This window comes from Penicillium chermesinum, assembly GCF_028974085.1.
Source record: "Penicillium chermesinum strain IBT 19713 chromosome Unknown utg000002l:1.0-5270490.0:1.0-5274688.0, whole genome shotgun sequence".
In the NCBI taxonomy this organism is placed as follows: Eukaryota; Fungi; Ascomycota; class Eurotiomycetes; order Eurotiales; family Aspergillaceae; genus Penicillium; species Penicillium chermesinum.
This window is the reverse complement of record NW_026695312.1, coordinates 4,189,088-4,204,021: the sequence shown is the minus strand read 5'-3', so window position 1 is coordinate 4,204,021 and position 14,934 is coordinate 4,189,088. Positions and strand designations below refer to the sequence as shown.

The 14,934-nt window shown below is 48.2% G+C and overlaps 3 protein-coding genes across 3 annotated transcripts; 1 reads left to right on the top strand and 2 right to left on the bottom strand.

Annotated features, from left to right (window-relative positions):
• Window positions 1–694: 694 nt before the first annotated feature.
• Window positions 695–5,943, bottom strand: N7468_002434 (ubiquitin-protein ligase RKR1; the record flags this gene model as incomplete). Its single annotated transcript, XM_058471731.1, has 7 exons — window positions 695–1,216; window positions 1,276–1,575; window positions 1,630–2,009; window positions 2,060–2,473; window positions 2,522–3,360; window positions 3,410–5,592; window positions 5,644–5,943. The coding sequence occupies 7 exons, from the start codon at window positions 5,941–5,943 to the stop codon at window positions 695–697; spliced, it is 4,938 nt and encodes a 1,645-aa protein (XP_058334872.1).
• Window positions 5,944–6,264: 321 nt separating this feature from the next.
• N7468_002433 (TFIIH/NER complex ATP-dependent 5'-3' DNA helicase subunit RAD3) lies at window positions 6,265–8,809 on the top strand (the record flags this gene model as incomplete). Its single annotated transcript, XM_058471730.1, has 4 exons — window positions 6,265–6,281; window positions 6,339–6,795; window positions 6,845–6,961; window positions 7,016–8,809. 4 exons carry the CDS (start codon window positions 6,265–6,267, stop codon window positions 8,807–8,809), a joined length of 2,385 nt encoding a protein of 794 aa, XP_058334871.1.
• A 690-nt stretch (window positions 8,810–9,499) lies between these two features.
• Window positions 9,500–14,762, bottom strand: N7468_002432 (DNA-directed RNA polymerase I core subunit RPA190; the record flags this gene model as incomplete). Its single annotated transcript, XM_058471729.1, has 5 exons — window positions 9,500–9,732; window positions 9,797–13,908; window positions 13,965–14,336; window positions 14,390–14,515; window positions 14,578–14,762. The coding sequence occupies 5 exons, from the start codon at window positions 14,760–14,762 to the stop codon at window positions 9,500–9,502; spliced, it is 5,028 nt and encodes a 1,675-aa protein (XP_058334870.1).
• Window positions 14,763–14,934: the final 172 nt, after the last annotated feature.

Genomic DNA, 14,934 nt, shown 5'->3' with positions numbered 1-14,934 from the left:
GACGATGCTATTGATTCAAGCATACGAAGCGCTGTCAATATGGGTCTTGTCGAGCCCTTTAGATCTACTCATTCGGATATGTAATATGGTACTAGGAATTGGATTTCTTTCACACCGCGTGCTCGTCCAGGCAAGGTTGCATTTTATCAATTCCTGGAGCTAAAGCAGATTTTTCCCCCCCATTACCTTTTTCAACCTCCTCCACAGTAACTTTCAGTCATGGTATATTTGTCCTTATTCTGTCGCATGTGCTGGAGATACGCGAGAGTAAGCGCTGTCAGCGAATGCAGGATGGCAAATCCCACAGCTCCATACTTACACGCCAACTACGTATGAAGTCGGTTCAACAGTATTTGGGGGAAATTGTGGGCTATTCTGACTGTTCCAACAATACTGGGTTCATGTTTCCATGGAAAAGGCGTAATTTTGCGATCCTCGAGAATTATACAATCTAGGTAGTGAGGCCATGCACCTGCTAGTAAGAATAGCTTTCGGTTTAGTGACTCTTAGCATGCATGCCCCCCTGGGTTGGAGAGAAATCTCCCTTGTTAATTTGTGGGATGAACATGAGAAGATGCCTGTTATCAGCAGTTGAATGTTTAGAGATTCACTCGTAACAGTGTCATGATCTGGCATTTTTATTTTATTTTTGCTCACAACTACTCCACTTGTTTCTCTCTATGTACATCCAGATTTAAACATACACAAAGTTGTTTCGGCATAGTGGGCAAGTGCTCTGGTTGCTGCTCTTAAACCAGCGGAACAAACAGACGGAATGGAAAGTGTTCTTGCAGGTTGCGCAGCGCTTGTTGGGGGTCTGCATATCAGTCGAGATGACTGAGTAACAGATAGCACACTCGCTCTGTCCCCTCAAAGCACCCTGCACGTTCCTTCGGAAGGCCAGCAAACCGTCTACCAGACTGCCATTAGCGAACATAATGACTCCTTGAATTGTAAGCAACCAGCTCTTCCACTTCTTCTCATCAACCAGGACACGGCTGCGGCCCACAACCAGGGCCGGGTGGAGGGGATATGCAGGCGGAAGAGAGATTGAAATGGAAACGGGAGGAGACTCCTCGTCGACAAGGATGCTGGCAATGATTTCTGCAGTTCGTGGAGACATCTTCACAGCCAACGCCCGTTCCTCGTCGGGATCCTGGGTGGCCAGCCACTCATTCACGCCTTGGATCGCGCTTTCCACTACTGCCGGGGAGATCTGATTCTTGTCAGATATTTTCAATGAAACTGATCAAAAGATAGACATTTGAAACTCACATATTTCTCTGTCCATGCCTCCACTGGTCCTTTAATTCGTTTGTGGGTGTCAATCCACCAGTTCTTGGTCATGTTCGCCAGATGCTTCAAGCAAAGGTAATAGAGATTGACTAGCAGCCACTGTATCTCCTTCTCGGCGCTTTCTGATTGATCAGGCTCGAATGACTGCAAGTCAAACTTTGATGCATCGACAAGTTTGCCCTGTGACTTTTGCAAGAAATCAAATGTAAACTCGAGTAGTGGTATGAGGACGTTGTTCTCTTTAATGTTCGTCGCATAATATTCCTGAACGGGAAGAGACTGGGCAGTCCATTAGCAAGGCATTTGGAGGGTTTCACGGGGATCCAAACGTACTGCGTTCGTAAAATGATCAAACACCACCTTCCAGCTCAGAAGATAGGAACGAACACTAGTCCAGGTCTTGTCGTCTTCGTAAGACCTCAGGATCGTGTCGACTGACGGAGTCTCGAGGAGAAGAGATAGGAGTTCATCTGGCAGACTGACCGCAGTCTTGGACAGAGCCACATCAAAAGATACTTGCTCTTGGGATTGTGGGATGTAGCGGTGTAGGAGTGCATATGCAGTTCGCTGGACAGCACGACTATGTGAGGTCAAAAGTGGGAACACGGCACTGACTCGGACGTCTTTGAGATTTTCGACCGGAATAGTACTGATTATACGACGGAGGAGATCAACTGCAACATCTCGAGGTTGGTGATATACAGTTGATGAATCTAATGAAGGTTAGATGATGCTGTTCACGAAGTTTTAGCGGTTTGCTTACCGAATCTTCCAATGGTGGAAATCAAAGCCTCGTAGAGATCGGTCTTTTGATCTGACCAGGTGTCCTGAAGATCATCGTTACATTCACCTTCGAGCAAATTCTTCAGACACACGAATAGTCTGAAGCCAGATACTAGCAACGGAAGGCCCTCTTCTCCTCCGCCAACTTCCTTGAAAATAGATATCAAGGCCTTGATAATCTCTTCCCAGTGAGAACCATAGATCTCTGACAGACCAAGGAGTACGAATGCCAGTGTCTGCAAGATCTCGGCTTTCAGACCAAGGCTCAGGGCATCTGATTGCAAGCATTCGAGGAGATTCTTTGTCAGGAAGACCAGTCGCTGGGTAGGGATTGTCGAGACGACATCCTCTTCTCCTGACAACAGGATATTAAGAAGCACTAGTTTCCGAAGTCCTATGCCATGTTAGTTTGCAAATATGATTTGGTTCAGTAGAAGCTCACCTTGCGAAGTAGAACCATCGGGTTTAAGTCCAGTGGAATCGGCCACGAGCTCATTACAGATCCGGCTTCCGACTGAGTTGGTCAGAATCGAACTTCTCAAAACGGAAAACCATGATGCCGAACGGATGGCATTAGCAGTACGACCATCTCTGCAAATCTTGGCAACATCATCAGACGATTTATTAATGTCCAATGAAGTCATTAACTTAACGAAAGTTTGGCCGATACGATAGTCAACGGCAAAGGTTTCATTAAGCTGATCCAGCTTTTCCTCCCATAAAGCGACAAAGTATGAAGAAATACTCGTATCTTGAGATGATTTCAATGAGGCTTTCGAATGCATCCACTTGTTGATCACTGCCCGCCCTTGAATAACAAGCTCTAGATACTCATCACGCTGGTCGGCAAGCTCAACGCCTGAGATTCCATTGCAATTCTCAATACTCAGATCATCGTCAATGAGCTGCAAAGCCAATGGGAAGGAGACAAACAAAGACTCAAGGTCGTCAGAATCTAGCTTGGTGACCAAATCGAAAGACGACATAAGCTTGGTGATGAAAGCCGTGACACGGAAAGCCGCAGTACAACGGTTGGAGTCTCGAGGGACGGAGAGCCATAGGTTCTTCAAAGAATCCGAAATATCAGGCTGTACTAGGTGAACTGCACCAAGAAGGGGACTGGTAATCGCTGTAGAAGGTCGAGGTGGTATTCTCAGGAAGGGTGCAAGAGCATTCTCCCAGTCACTAGCAGATGGCAATATGTCTTTCACTGTGAAATCTGTTTTGCCATCCTCAATTTGTTGCAGAAGATCTCCTGCAATAGCGGACAGGGATTCGATGCTGTCCTTGTTAAAATAAGGTCTCTATGATGACGGGCTCGGCGACTTACGATAAGGATTCTTCACCAGCATGTCTGAAGCCGTTTTTGAGAATCTCAATTTTTGAGCGCGAACTGGTATCTCCGACGACGGTTTCTCGGAAAGACTTTATTAAAGATTCGGTCAGAGCGGCAATATCTTCTGATGGTGACTCAGCCAGATACAAAAGTTTCTCGGTCAACTTCGAGCCATAAGGCCCATGTTGAAAGTCCTTGATGGCGGTGGGGACTGTCTTTCCCAGGCTATTAAGACCATTCAACACGTCGAATACTCCTTCTTCTTCACCTAGCGAATCAACAATCGTCAAGAAAATGCGGTCCGTCAATCCGTTGCGAGAACTCGGGTTCTTGAGCACAACACGGATAATCTGCCAATGAGGCTCACTGCCTTTGCAGGCTTTGTTTAGAGCCCGCATTACCAAAGTTTGAAGTTTTTCCTTGTCCCCAACTTCGTTGAAATCGATATTGGACAGGAGGTTCTGCAGGATATGGGCATTTGACTGTTCTGGCTCCAGTTGCAAAGCCCGCTCCACCACACTCTCAAAGCTAGAGGAATACCCCTCCCATTCACGACATGCCAAGATAATACTGATTACTTGGTTGCCAGAGGGCGTAAAAAGCATATCTGGAGCTTCAGACTGGACAAACCTCAATAGCTCTTGGGAGTGCTTTGCAATAGAAGGCATCGTGCAGACACACTCTTCTACAACTCCAGCAGCTCCGTAGGGCTTTCCATTCCGAGAACGGAGAACTTGTAAGCAGCTTTCCACCAGCCCAAGATTAACCTTTTCGAATACTGACTGAGTAGTCGATTCACTCTCAGCTCCTGTTATCCTTGATAGAACTGTTGGCTCCAAGGAAAACAGGCGGCGAGCTTCGGAGCAAATTGCATCTTGTGAAGCGTTGAAATCCCGTGATTGCTCTGGAGACGACAGCTTGACAGCCTCGACAAGGTCATTCGCAAGCTTCGTCCACAGCGGCTCTAGCTCCTTTCCATGCTCGTGAGAGATGAGGACTGCTAGAAAATCGGCGCAGATATCTTGGGCTTGCTGAGAAGGGAGTGCCCATTGGGATGATTCAGGGTCTGGTCGCACATATCGCATCGCTAAGGGAGCCAGCCTCTGTTGGATAAATTCTGATCGCTGATCCTGGGGAATCAAAATCCCAAGCCAAGAGCCCACGCGAATGTATGCTTTCCACCCGGTAACGAGATTCTGGCGAGGCTCCTCTCTTGCAGTGAGGCCCTCTTGAATAGCTTCCGTTAAAGCCACTGCACTCGAGATGTTGACTGTATCATCACTGGATGTTTTGTCGGCTCCGACAAGAATCTCTCTGGGAATTATTCGAAGGAGCTTATCCAAATTCGACCAAAAGCTTCCAGAGCCACCTTGTGATCCTTTTTGAATATACTGCCGTAGCCTTTTCGAAGCAGAGGTTTTCCCTATGTAATCATCCGTCCAGACATGCGGTCGTGAAGATGTCAAAACCAACAAAGCTTCTGATAGCTCTGATGAAGACCCTAGTTGCGGCAAGGATAGTGATTTTCCGATGATAGCTGAACTGATGAGCTTCCAGTCCACCCATCCGGGTTCGCGAGAAACCACAACACGAAGAAGAGTGTAAGTCGAACGGCGGACAAAAGGGTCCTCATGGTTACAGAAGCCCCATAGTGTTTTACTACTCAGGATCTTTTCAATCTCTGGCGCATTCTTTTGTAAATCATCATTCGGTGAGTTTCCTGTCCATACAAAGATTAGGATTTGGGCTTGGAAGCACCGGGATAAAGATTCCAACGCCATACCTATGATTCTATTAAAGAGCATCAGTGCAGCTCCTACAACACGCGCATATTTTGCTTCCGCATCATCTCTTTTGACAGTTCGTTCGTCGCTCAAAGTCAAGGGCGTCTGGTGAAGGATAACATCATCGATGAAATCCAGGGTGGAGCTTTGATAGATCTTCCAAACATTGCTTCTCTTCTCTTCAGTCGTAAATACCTTGGTAAAGGAATCCAGGGCCACGCGCTGGACCGGTCGATCGTTGTCGTAGATTCCAGCTAGCCATGCTCCAACAACTTTGGGCAACTGAGGTACAATTCGCTTGCCCACGAGGCAAGATACGAGGCCTTGAATCATATGCGCCAGCTGCCTTACCCTTCGAGAGGTATCTATGGACGCTCTGGGGTAGATTTTGACCTATATATGGGTCAGTATCCATGATTAAGCAGTCCTGATACAAGCGCGTACCCATGCATCCAAAAAGCCATTGTCAAGAGTACCGTTCTTCTCTTCAACGGAGACAACATAATCTTTGAGTTCCTCCAATGATTTCGTGCGGGTAGTATCATCTTTCTTTTGAAAGTTTTTGAAAGCAATCACAACTTGTTGTTCGGAAATGCGAGACAGGTCTGGAGGTTCTGTAATATATGTGAGGGACGACGGCTCTCGCCCATCATTCCCAAACGTTCCAGAAAACCCTCCAAATGAGCCAAAGGCTCCCGCCGCTGCGCGACTGCTGGAGGCCTGCGACTTGAACTTTTTGCTCATGTGGGGTATGAGGTCAGTGGGATAGTGGGGTGAAGATTCGACAGTGAATGAAACCAGGAAGGGAAGACGCCGTCAACAAGGAATGGAGGAATTGACGGGGTCCAAATAAAGCGATCCAGCCCAGTCTGGATCTTAGAACAAACTGATTGGAAAGAAAGTATCCAAGTCCAGCTAAGAGAAAGAGAACTATCTAATCGACTGCGGCGACCCAATCGGGAACTGTCACGTGACACTACGTCTGCTATTCTGAAAGGGAAAAGTTCTAGGCTTGAGTGTCATTTCTGTTCACCTCTGGCTTCGCCATCGGCGAACAAAGCTACAATGAAGTTCTTCATTGAGTAACCGACCCGATCCCAATAGCTTGAATACGTCAGCTAATCGTCTTCTCTGTCTAGTGACCTTCCGGTGCTGTTTCCTTATCCTCGCATCTATCCGGAACAATATGCCTACATGTGCGACCTCAAGAAGACCCTCGATGCCGGGGGTCATTGCGTGCTGGAGATGCCCTCAGGAACAGGAAAGACCGTTTCGCTTCTATCCTTGATTGTCGCCTATCAGCAACACTACCCCGAGCACAGAAAGCTTATATACTGCTCACGTACTATGTCCGAGATCGAGAAGGCACTGGCCGAGCTTCAAGCGCTCATGAAACACCGTGCGAAAGAACTGGGACATGAAGAGGAATTCCGTGCGCTTGGTCTTACCAGCCGAAAGAACCTGTGCCTCCACCCGTCGGTCAGGCGAGAGAAGAGTGGTACTGTAGTTGATGCGAGGTGTCGGAGCTTAACGGCCGGGTTCGTCAAAGAGAAGAAAGAGCGAGGCGAAGACGTGGACCTTTGTGTCTATCATGATGTCTGTGATCCCTATGAAAATCTACGAAAATGAAGCTTACCATATCCAGAATCTTGATCTCCTAGAGCCGCATAATCTCGTCCCACCTGGTGTGTTCACCCTCGATGGCCTCATGAGATACGGCGAAGATCACAAGCAATGTCCATATTTCTCAGCACGTCGCATGGTAGAAATGCTCCTAGGATCCTCTATTCGAGAATCGTACTAATGGGTTACCCAGATGCCATGGTGCAATGTGATCATATACTCCTACCACTATCTTCTTGATCCGAAGATCGCCGAACGAGTATCCCGAGAACTCTCGAAAGACTGTATCGTGGTCTTTGACGAAGCACACAACATTGATAACGTTTGTATCGAATCGCTTAGTATCGATTTGAGTGAGGACTCTCTCCGCAAGGCTACGAGAGGTGCAAGCAATTTGGAACGCAAGATCGAGGAAATGAAAAGCACAGATGCGGAAAAACTGCAGAATGAATACTCAAAACTCGTGGAAGGATTGCAGCAGGCTGAGCAGGCCCGAGAGGAGGAGCAATTCATCTCGAATCCTGTGCTGCCCGATGATCTGCTGAAAGAAGCAGTCCCTGGAAACATCCGTCGAGCCGAGCATTTTGTGTCTTTTTTGAAGAGATTCATCGAGTATCTGAAGACACGTATGAAGGTGACCCATACTATCTCAGAGACGCCTCCGTCGTTCTTGACGCACTTAAAAGACCTCACGTACATCGAGCGCAAGCCCTTGAGATTCTGCGCAGAACGACTAACTTCATTGGTTCGAACACTGGAGCTTGTTAACATTGAAGACTATCAACCGCTCCAAGAAGTCGCGACATTCGCAACCCTGGTTGCAACCTATGATAAAGGTTTCGTTCTAATCCTTGAGCCGTTCGAGTCGGAAGCGGCCACAGTACCGAATCCGATCCTTCACTTCACTTGCTTAGATGCGGCCATTGCGATCAAGCCAGTCTTCGACCGTTTCAGCTCGGTTATTATTACATCCGGAACTCTTTCCCCCTTGGAAATGTATCCCAAGATGCTCGGCTTCACGACCGTCTTACAAGAATCATACAGCATGACCCTGGCTCGACGTTCTTTCCTGCCCATGATTGTTACTCGAGGTTCCGACCAAGCACAGGTGTCATCTTCTTTCGGCATCCGTAATGATCCTGGTGTTGTGCGAAATTATGGCTCTCTGGTTACAGAGTTTTCTCGTATCACCCCCGATGGTGTCGTCGTTTTCTTCCCCTCGTATCTGTACATGGAATCTATCATCAGTATGTGGCAGGGTATGGGCATCTTGGATCAAATTTGGAACTACAAATTGATCCTAGTCGAAACGCCTGATGCCCAAGAGTCCTCTCTCGCTCTGGAGACATACCGCACAGCTTGCTGCAATGGACGAGGTGCACTCTTGATGTGTGTCGCCCGAGGCAAGGTATCCGAGGGTATCGATTTCGACCATCACTATGGTCGTGCTGTGCTGTGCATCGGTGTGCCATTCCAGTATACAGAATCACGTATCTTGAAAGCACGTCTAGAGTTCTTGCGAGAGAACTACCGCATCCGAGAAAATGACTTCCTATCATTCGACGCGATGCGCCATGCCGCGCAATGTCTCGGTCGCGTGCTCCGTGGCAAAGACGACTACGGAGTCATGGTGTTAGCCGACCGTCGCTTTGAACGCAAGCGGAACCAGTTACCAAAATGGATCAACCAGGCCATGCTCGACAGCGAAACCAACCTCAGCACTGATATGGCCGTCTCCACTGCCAAGAATTTCTTGCGCACCATGGCACAGCCTTTCAAAGCCAAGGACCAGGAGGGGATCTCGACCTGGGGCTTGGCAGACATTGAGCGTCATGAAGCCAAACGCAAGGCGGAAGAGGCTCGCGTGATGCAGCAAGAATTTGCCAATGGCAATAAAATGGATGGCGTTGTGACGTCGGCTGTCGAAGTGGTCGAGGACGAATATGACGATGGCATTGATGAAGACATGATGATGCTTGATGCCTAATAACCCATTCTGGGGCTCTTCATCGTGTGCCTATGCAGGCTTCAATATGCCGCCTCTTCTTATATACATATTAATCTTTTCTTCAGCTGGTCTACAACATTTCAAGGGAGTTTGAGGGCCAACATGAGTGAACATAGCATTGAAGGCGTTATTCAAATTTGCAACTTTGATATCCGGCTTGTATCCCTTCTCACAATACAGCAATCTACAATCTCTTCATGCCAAGCGACAGGGGTTTTCTCTAGTAGCGAATAGTCAAAGGTGGATCTACCACTTTTGCTTTATTGGCCTTGGTTCAAACAAACCATCGATGACTGGCTTCGCATTAAGAGTACACATATCTGGGATTTAGGTTGAATAAAAAACATTATGTCCAGAAATACCCTAAGAATTGGACTAGTAGTGATTTAAAGGCAAGCTCAAGAAAAAAAATGTCCTGGCTGTTTCTATGAATGATCTGATTTGTTTCAAGTATTTTAAATGCGAGAAGCACGCTTTTTTGTCCCACTCAACTCCATATCATCGACACATGAAAATGACGGGAAGCACTGCAAGAGAGACATGGCAGAAGAACAACGTAAGAAACAATGTCAAAGGTCGCAAGAAGGCAGCAGAAAATACAAAGTATTTGGGAAATATACATTCATGGAGGATCGGTTGGGAGACGTAAAGGGAAATCTCCGACGTAGCTCATGCAACAGGAGCGAGAACATCAAAGGCGCCAGTTCCGACGGTACCAGGACGCCCAACAGTGATTCTACTACTTGGGCTCTTCAAGTTTTCGACGTCTCGTTCCAAGACAGCATCCTTGAGGCAGCCTACCGTAGTTTCAAAGGACATTCGAGCAAACGCCGAGGTAGAATCCTTAATTAAACCATTTCTCGAGAACGCACGGTATGTGCCGGAGACGCACATCGTGTCAGCTATGAAAAATGTGGTTAGCAACGGCAAGAAAAAAAGGGGTTAGGGGAAAATAGGTTGTCGTACCTAATAAGCCGAGGTGTCGGCTGTCCACGGAAATACTGTGACCCTTGAAAACGGCATCCATTTCGCGCACAAGCGCGGCTCTCGCAGCTTCAATACCATAGAATCTCAAGAAGTCGTGGATCGAGTTGGTGTAGATTGAATGGGGGTTGATGACATCTTGTTGATCGCGCATAGCCAGCAGGTTGACGCCATCGGTCATAATGCTAGCCGGCTCTCCCTTCGCCTCATCGGCCTCCACGTAGACACAGTTTCCGAGGCCGGGGATGGACTGGATCACAGCAGAATGAAGGGCAGACTCGACCAGAGGAAGAAGCAGGAGCTTAGGTGTTTCGATGTCATATTGGAGCTGGATCTTTGCCAAGCTCCCGTTCTTAGGGTCAAATTTAAACTTGGTGATCTCCTCAAATTTGCCCTTGACATCGTCCTCACGCTCTTGGCTATCATCTTCGTCGTCAGAGTCAGAGTCATCGTCCATATCAACGTCACGAGTAGGCTTGGTGCCTTCTTCCTCCTCCTCTTCCTCCTCGTCTTCATTGTCTTGATTCCGAATGAAGTCTCGTTCGTCATCATCTGGGCCTTCGTACGAAACCTGGTTGCTCTTGTTCTGGGCTCCACGGGATCGCTTGGCATCATCCTCATCGTCCTCGTTGTCATCGTCAGCCTGCTGGGCTTCACGGTCGGGACCACTTGGGCCCTCGGTGATCCTGCCAACACTTGCCCCGATTTCAGGCTGTGAAGTCGAAACCTTATTTCCAGTCTTGTCTTCCTTCCGCTTCTTCAACTCAGCCTTCGTGAGCTTCACCAAGCGAGGAATAAGCTTGCGCTGCAGAGCATTTTGAACATCCCTGGTTTCGATAGCATATTCCTTCATATACTCTTCGGCGGGGAAAAAGTTAATTTCGATGTCGTATATCTTGGCCCTTGCATGGCCAATTCCAGCGCCAATGCTCTCTTTCACGCGGACGTTATCAACCAGCTCAGCCACTGTTAGCTTGCTGATTCCCTTGGCGAATTTCTCTGAATCTTCCTTGGAGATACCATCGTTCAGCAAAAGAGTCATTGTCGGAGTCATAATCGACACACTTCCAGTCATGACGATTTCTCGAAGTCGGGGAATACCAAGCGTAACGTTCTTTGCAGAGTGGCCAGCCAAATGGAAAGTATTCAAAGTCATCTGAGTAGAGGGCTCACCCACAGACTGGCCAGCCATAACACCAATGGCCTCACCGGGATCAACAACTGATTTCATGTATTTCATGTTCATCATGGCGTTGAATGCTGTTTTTGTGACCTTCTTCGTAAGTCCATCCTCCTCCTTCTTCTCCTTGATGAGCTTCCGAGGATTCTCCTCAACGTACTTCTTGAGTGCTAAGCCAAATGCCTCAGAAGTACTACCCAGGTTACCTCCAGGTGGGAATTGAGATAGAACAGGATCAGCATCCACACGTGCGTTCTTGCGGAGCTTCTTCACAATCTTGTTTTGTTGTTCCAAAGCATCCTCCCGGACTAGACCGTTATAATGGGTAGACTGAACTTGCTCAAGGATGGACTCGTAGTTCTCCGCCAAGAAGTCAAAATCATTCAGATGAGCTTGCTTGGTGATATCCAATCCATCGTCACCGTAGATCCACTGGATTAAGCTTCCATCTGAAGATTCCCGCACAGACGAGTCGTACTCAGCCCGCAAGCCTTCCATACCCTTGATCAGACAACGTTGAAGATATCCACTGCGACTGGTCTTAACGGCCGTATCGATAAGACCCTCACGACCAGACATTGCGTGGAAATAGTACTCCTTTGGATTGAGACCCGTCAAGAAACGTGATGAAACGTATCCGTATGCTCCAGGGTGGGTTTCGTAGGCCCGGAAAGATGGTAGGGTTTTACCACTGATCATAACGGGCACACGACGACCCTCCAGAACTTGTTGTCCAAGGTTGCAGGAAATTAAATTAGCGTTGACATTAGATCCCTTGGCTCCTGAAATGGTCATAGACTGCATTTGGTTCCAAGGGAAGGGCTTGGCAAGACCGGCAGGAAGACAGCTATTTGTGATATCAGAAGAGAGCTGAGCGTTTCGAGCGTTCGAGACACTATCAAGTCCACTCTGCTTCTCATCATCACGAAGCACATCTTCCAGTCGACGCTTCAACTCGGCATCCTTATCGGCCACGTCGGCTTGGTCGAGAGTGACGTACTTCAGGGCAACTTCGCGGCCCATGTCGGCCGCAGTGCTCAGCTTCTCCTTACGGATGCGATCACCCTCCTTGGTTAGCCGAAGGTCATCAATACCACAAGTGAACGCGCGCATGTTCAAGAACCGGGTGAGAAGGCGACCAAGAATACTGATGAGTTTTCCAGCAATCGTGTGGCCATAAATCTCATGTACGGCATCAATAAGACCACCAGCAGAAGGACCAAGTTGCTTTTTATCCAAGATACCACACAAGAATTCACCGTCCTTGAAAAGAACGTCTCCCTCCTCGTTCTTTTCATCGCCCCCATTCGTCCAGCGCACAGAGGGTACCGAACTCTTGCTTTTGAGGGTGAGACCTGCACGCGAAGGAGGCTTGATGTTGAGCAGAATCGTTGTGATCAGTTGCTTGCCGGTCCACATGTATTTGGGCTTAATGAAAGCAGGAGCCACAAGCTGGATACGATCACCAACAATATGGTTATTCTCGGGCCTTAAGCAGCTGTAGAGAAGCTGGTGATAGTCTTCTTCGTCGAAGAAACTGTCCCGGCACGTAAGCCAGGTTCCCATGGAAATATGATCTTGAATCAAACCTCTCAGAGGCTTTCCTGAGGTTGCAACCAAATACTGGTGGTCGGCATCGGCCAGCATGCGTGCTTCGGCCTGAGCGAGTTCGTTTTGTGGGAAGTGCAAATTCATCTCGTCACCATCGAAGTCGGCATTGTAGGTGTTGCAGTTGGCGTAATGCATGCGAATTGTGCGTTCATTTGGCAGCACTCGTGCTTTGTGACCCATGATCGATGGCTTATGCAAAGTCGGCTGACGATTCATCAAGACGTAGTCACCAGTGGTAAGATGGCGGTACACTTTCTTATTCCGAGTACCCTTCAGCCGCCAGTTAGAAGGCGTAAGCAACTGATTCGCAAGCGCGGTACGTTCGTCCAAGCTCTTAAATTTCAGGTTGATGACTTGGCCATTCTCATTCTCGATAGCAGAAGCGCCAGGATACTTGTCTGGACCGTTAATAACGGCCTCTTTCATCTCAAAAAAGTTATTCTGGGTAACTCCCTCTGGGAATGTAAGCTTCTTTGCAAACACGAGCGGTACACCAATCTCATTGGTCTCAAGGTTCGGGTCGGGTGAAATAACAGAACGAGCACAACTATCCACACGTTTTCCCATGATGTGCTTCCGGAACAGACCTTCTTTCTTTTCCAGGATCTGCTTAATACCGTTGGGTAGAGAAGCCACAGCACTCCCGGTAACCGAGGTACGCTCCTTATCGATTAACCCATTGACACTGTCCTGGAGAGCGATGACTGTCTGCAAAAAATCTCCGTAGTTTCGTGCGCGGAATCCGATCTTCTCGTCTTCATTGTGGATTTCCTTGCTGATCTGGTTGATTTGATCGCACTGCTTGAGTATCTGGTTGAAAATGCTATTCTGTTGGGCTTCCATAATTTCTCCGGGACCTTGCTGGGCTGCTGGTCGAAATTTGTTGGGCGGTACCAATAGGTTCTTGATAAAGAACATGTCGGCGGTGATTACTTTAGTCCCCTTTGGCACAGGCTGGGCGTTATAGACGAGCTGGAGAATACCGCCGTCTTTTTGGAACAAAAGATGAATGGCCGCATGGACCTCGGACGAACTCAAGAAACTAGCGGATTGCTCTTGCGAGCTGGCTGCTGCTGCACGCTGAATTTCCTCCTCGGCGCCGTGTTCGGACGTAACGCTCACAGAATCTGAGATTCCATTCGCTTGAGCGCCATTCAGTCTGGCAGATTTCTTCTGCGAGCTAAGGAGCACAAGGGGATTGGGTGCCTGGAAGCCAGCAGCCATCATGGCCAACTTAGACTTTTCCGGAAGAGCCTTGCGGAAAATCTTGTTGTATCGGTCTTTTCGGTACGATGGCGTAATACTGTTATGAAAGGATTAGCCATTGCGCAAGTGCAATTCGCATTTGCTACAACTCACCCATTGCAGTTGGCACATTTCCGATTGCCGTTAATGTCTTTGAAGAAATTCTTGACCAAGTGGCGCCTGTGCTCTGCAGCAATGGGGTTCTTTGCGCCAGTCATCAGCCCATCCAATCGTCCGCTCTTCTGGGCTTCCCGGATAGCCTTTTCGACGTATGCTGTTCTCTTGTCCATGACAGTCTCATCATCGTCTTCTTCGTCGTCGTCCGAATCATCAGCAGTGGCTTTGCCGGCTTTCGGCTTCGCGCCCTTGGCTGACCCCATAGCATCCACAACCGCTACCTCGTCTGTAAGACCGTATTGCAAGAGGCGTAGTTTGCATGAGTACATGTTGACCTGCGAGCGAGACATTTGTAGACGGTGGCAGTACCTTGAAAAAGTGAGAATTGTGCAAATTTGTGGGGCATCAGGTTGACAACGTACACGCACTGAGCTCGAAGGAGCCTATAGATGTGATCAAAGAAAGTCACATTGTATAGAGGGACTGGTAACTCGATATGACCGGCATGGCCAGTACATGACCAAGAGTTCTGGCGACAGGTAGTACACCTAAGGAGCCCATTCAGTTAGAGGCATGAAATAACCGTATATCGGAAATAGTCTATACTCACACATGGTCGCCCCATGCGCCCATAGCGGGGTCATAGAGACCACCAGGAACCGGATTATTGAAAGAATCAAGAGTTGGGGTATTATGAATTCGTTTCACCGAGAGCTTCTTGATCTCCTCATTCGAATAGACAGTAAAGCCGACCTCGGCTATATTCGAGGCGACTGGTCGAGAGAATGACACCATTGTGTCCTGTAGCTCCTTGAGCAACAGAAAACGCTGGCGGTGCGAAGTCGAGAGTCTCGGGAAAGAAGTCTATAAAAGCTTTCGATGCGGAAGAGAAAAGACAGTAACTTTTTTTTTTCTGCCACCGCCCATCCCGATTTGGATGCCTGCGTCTACGGCGGTCAGATAGCGC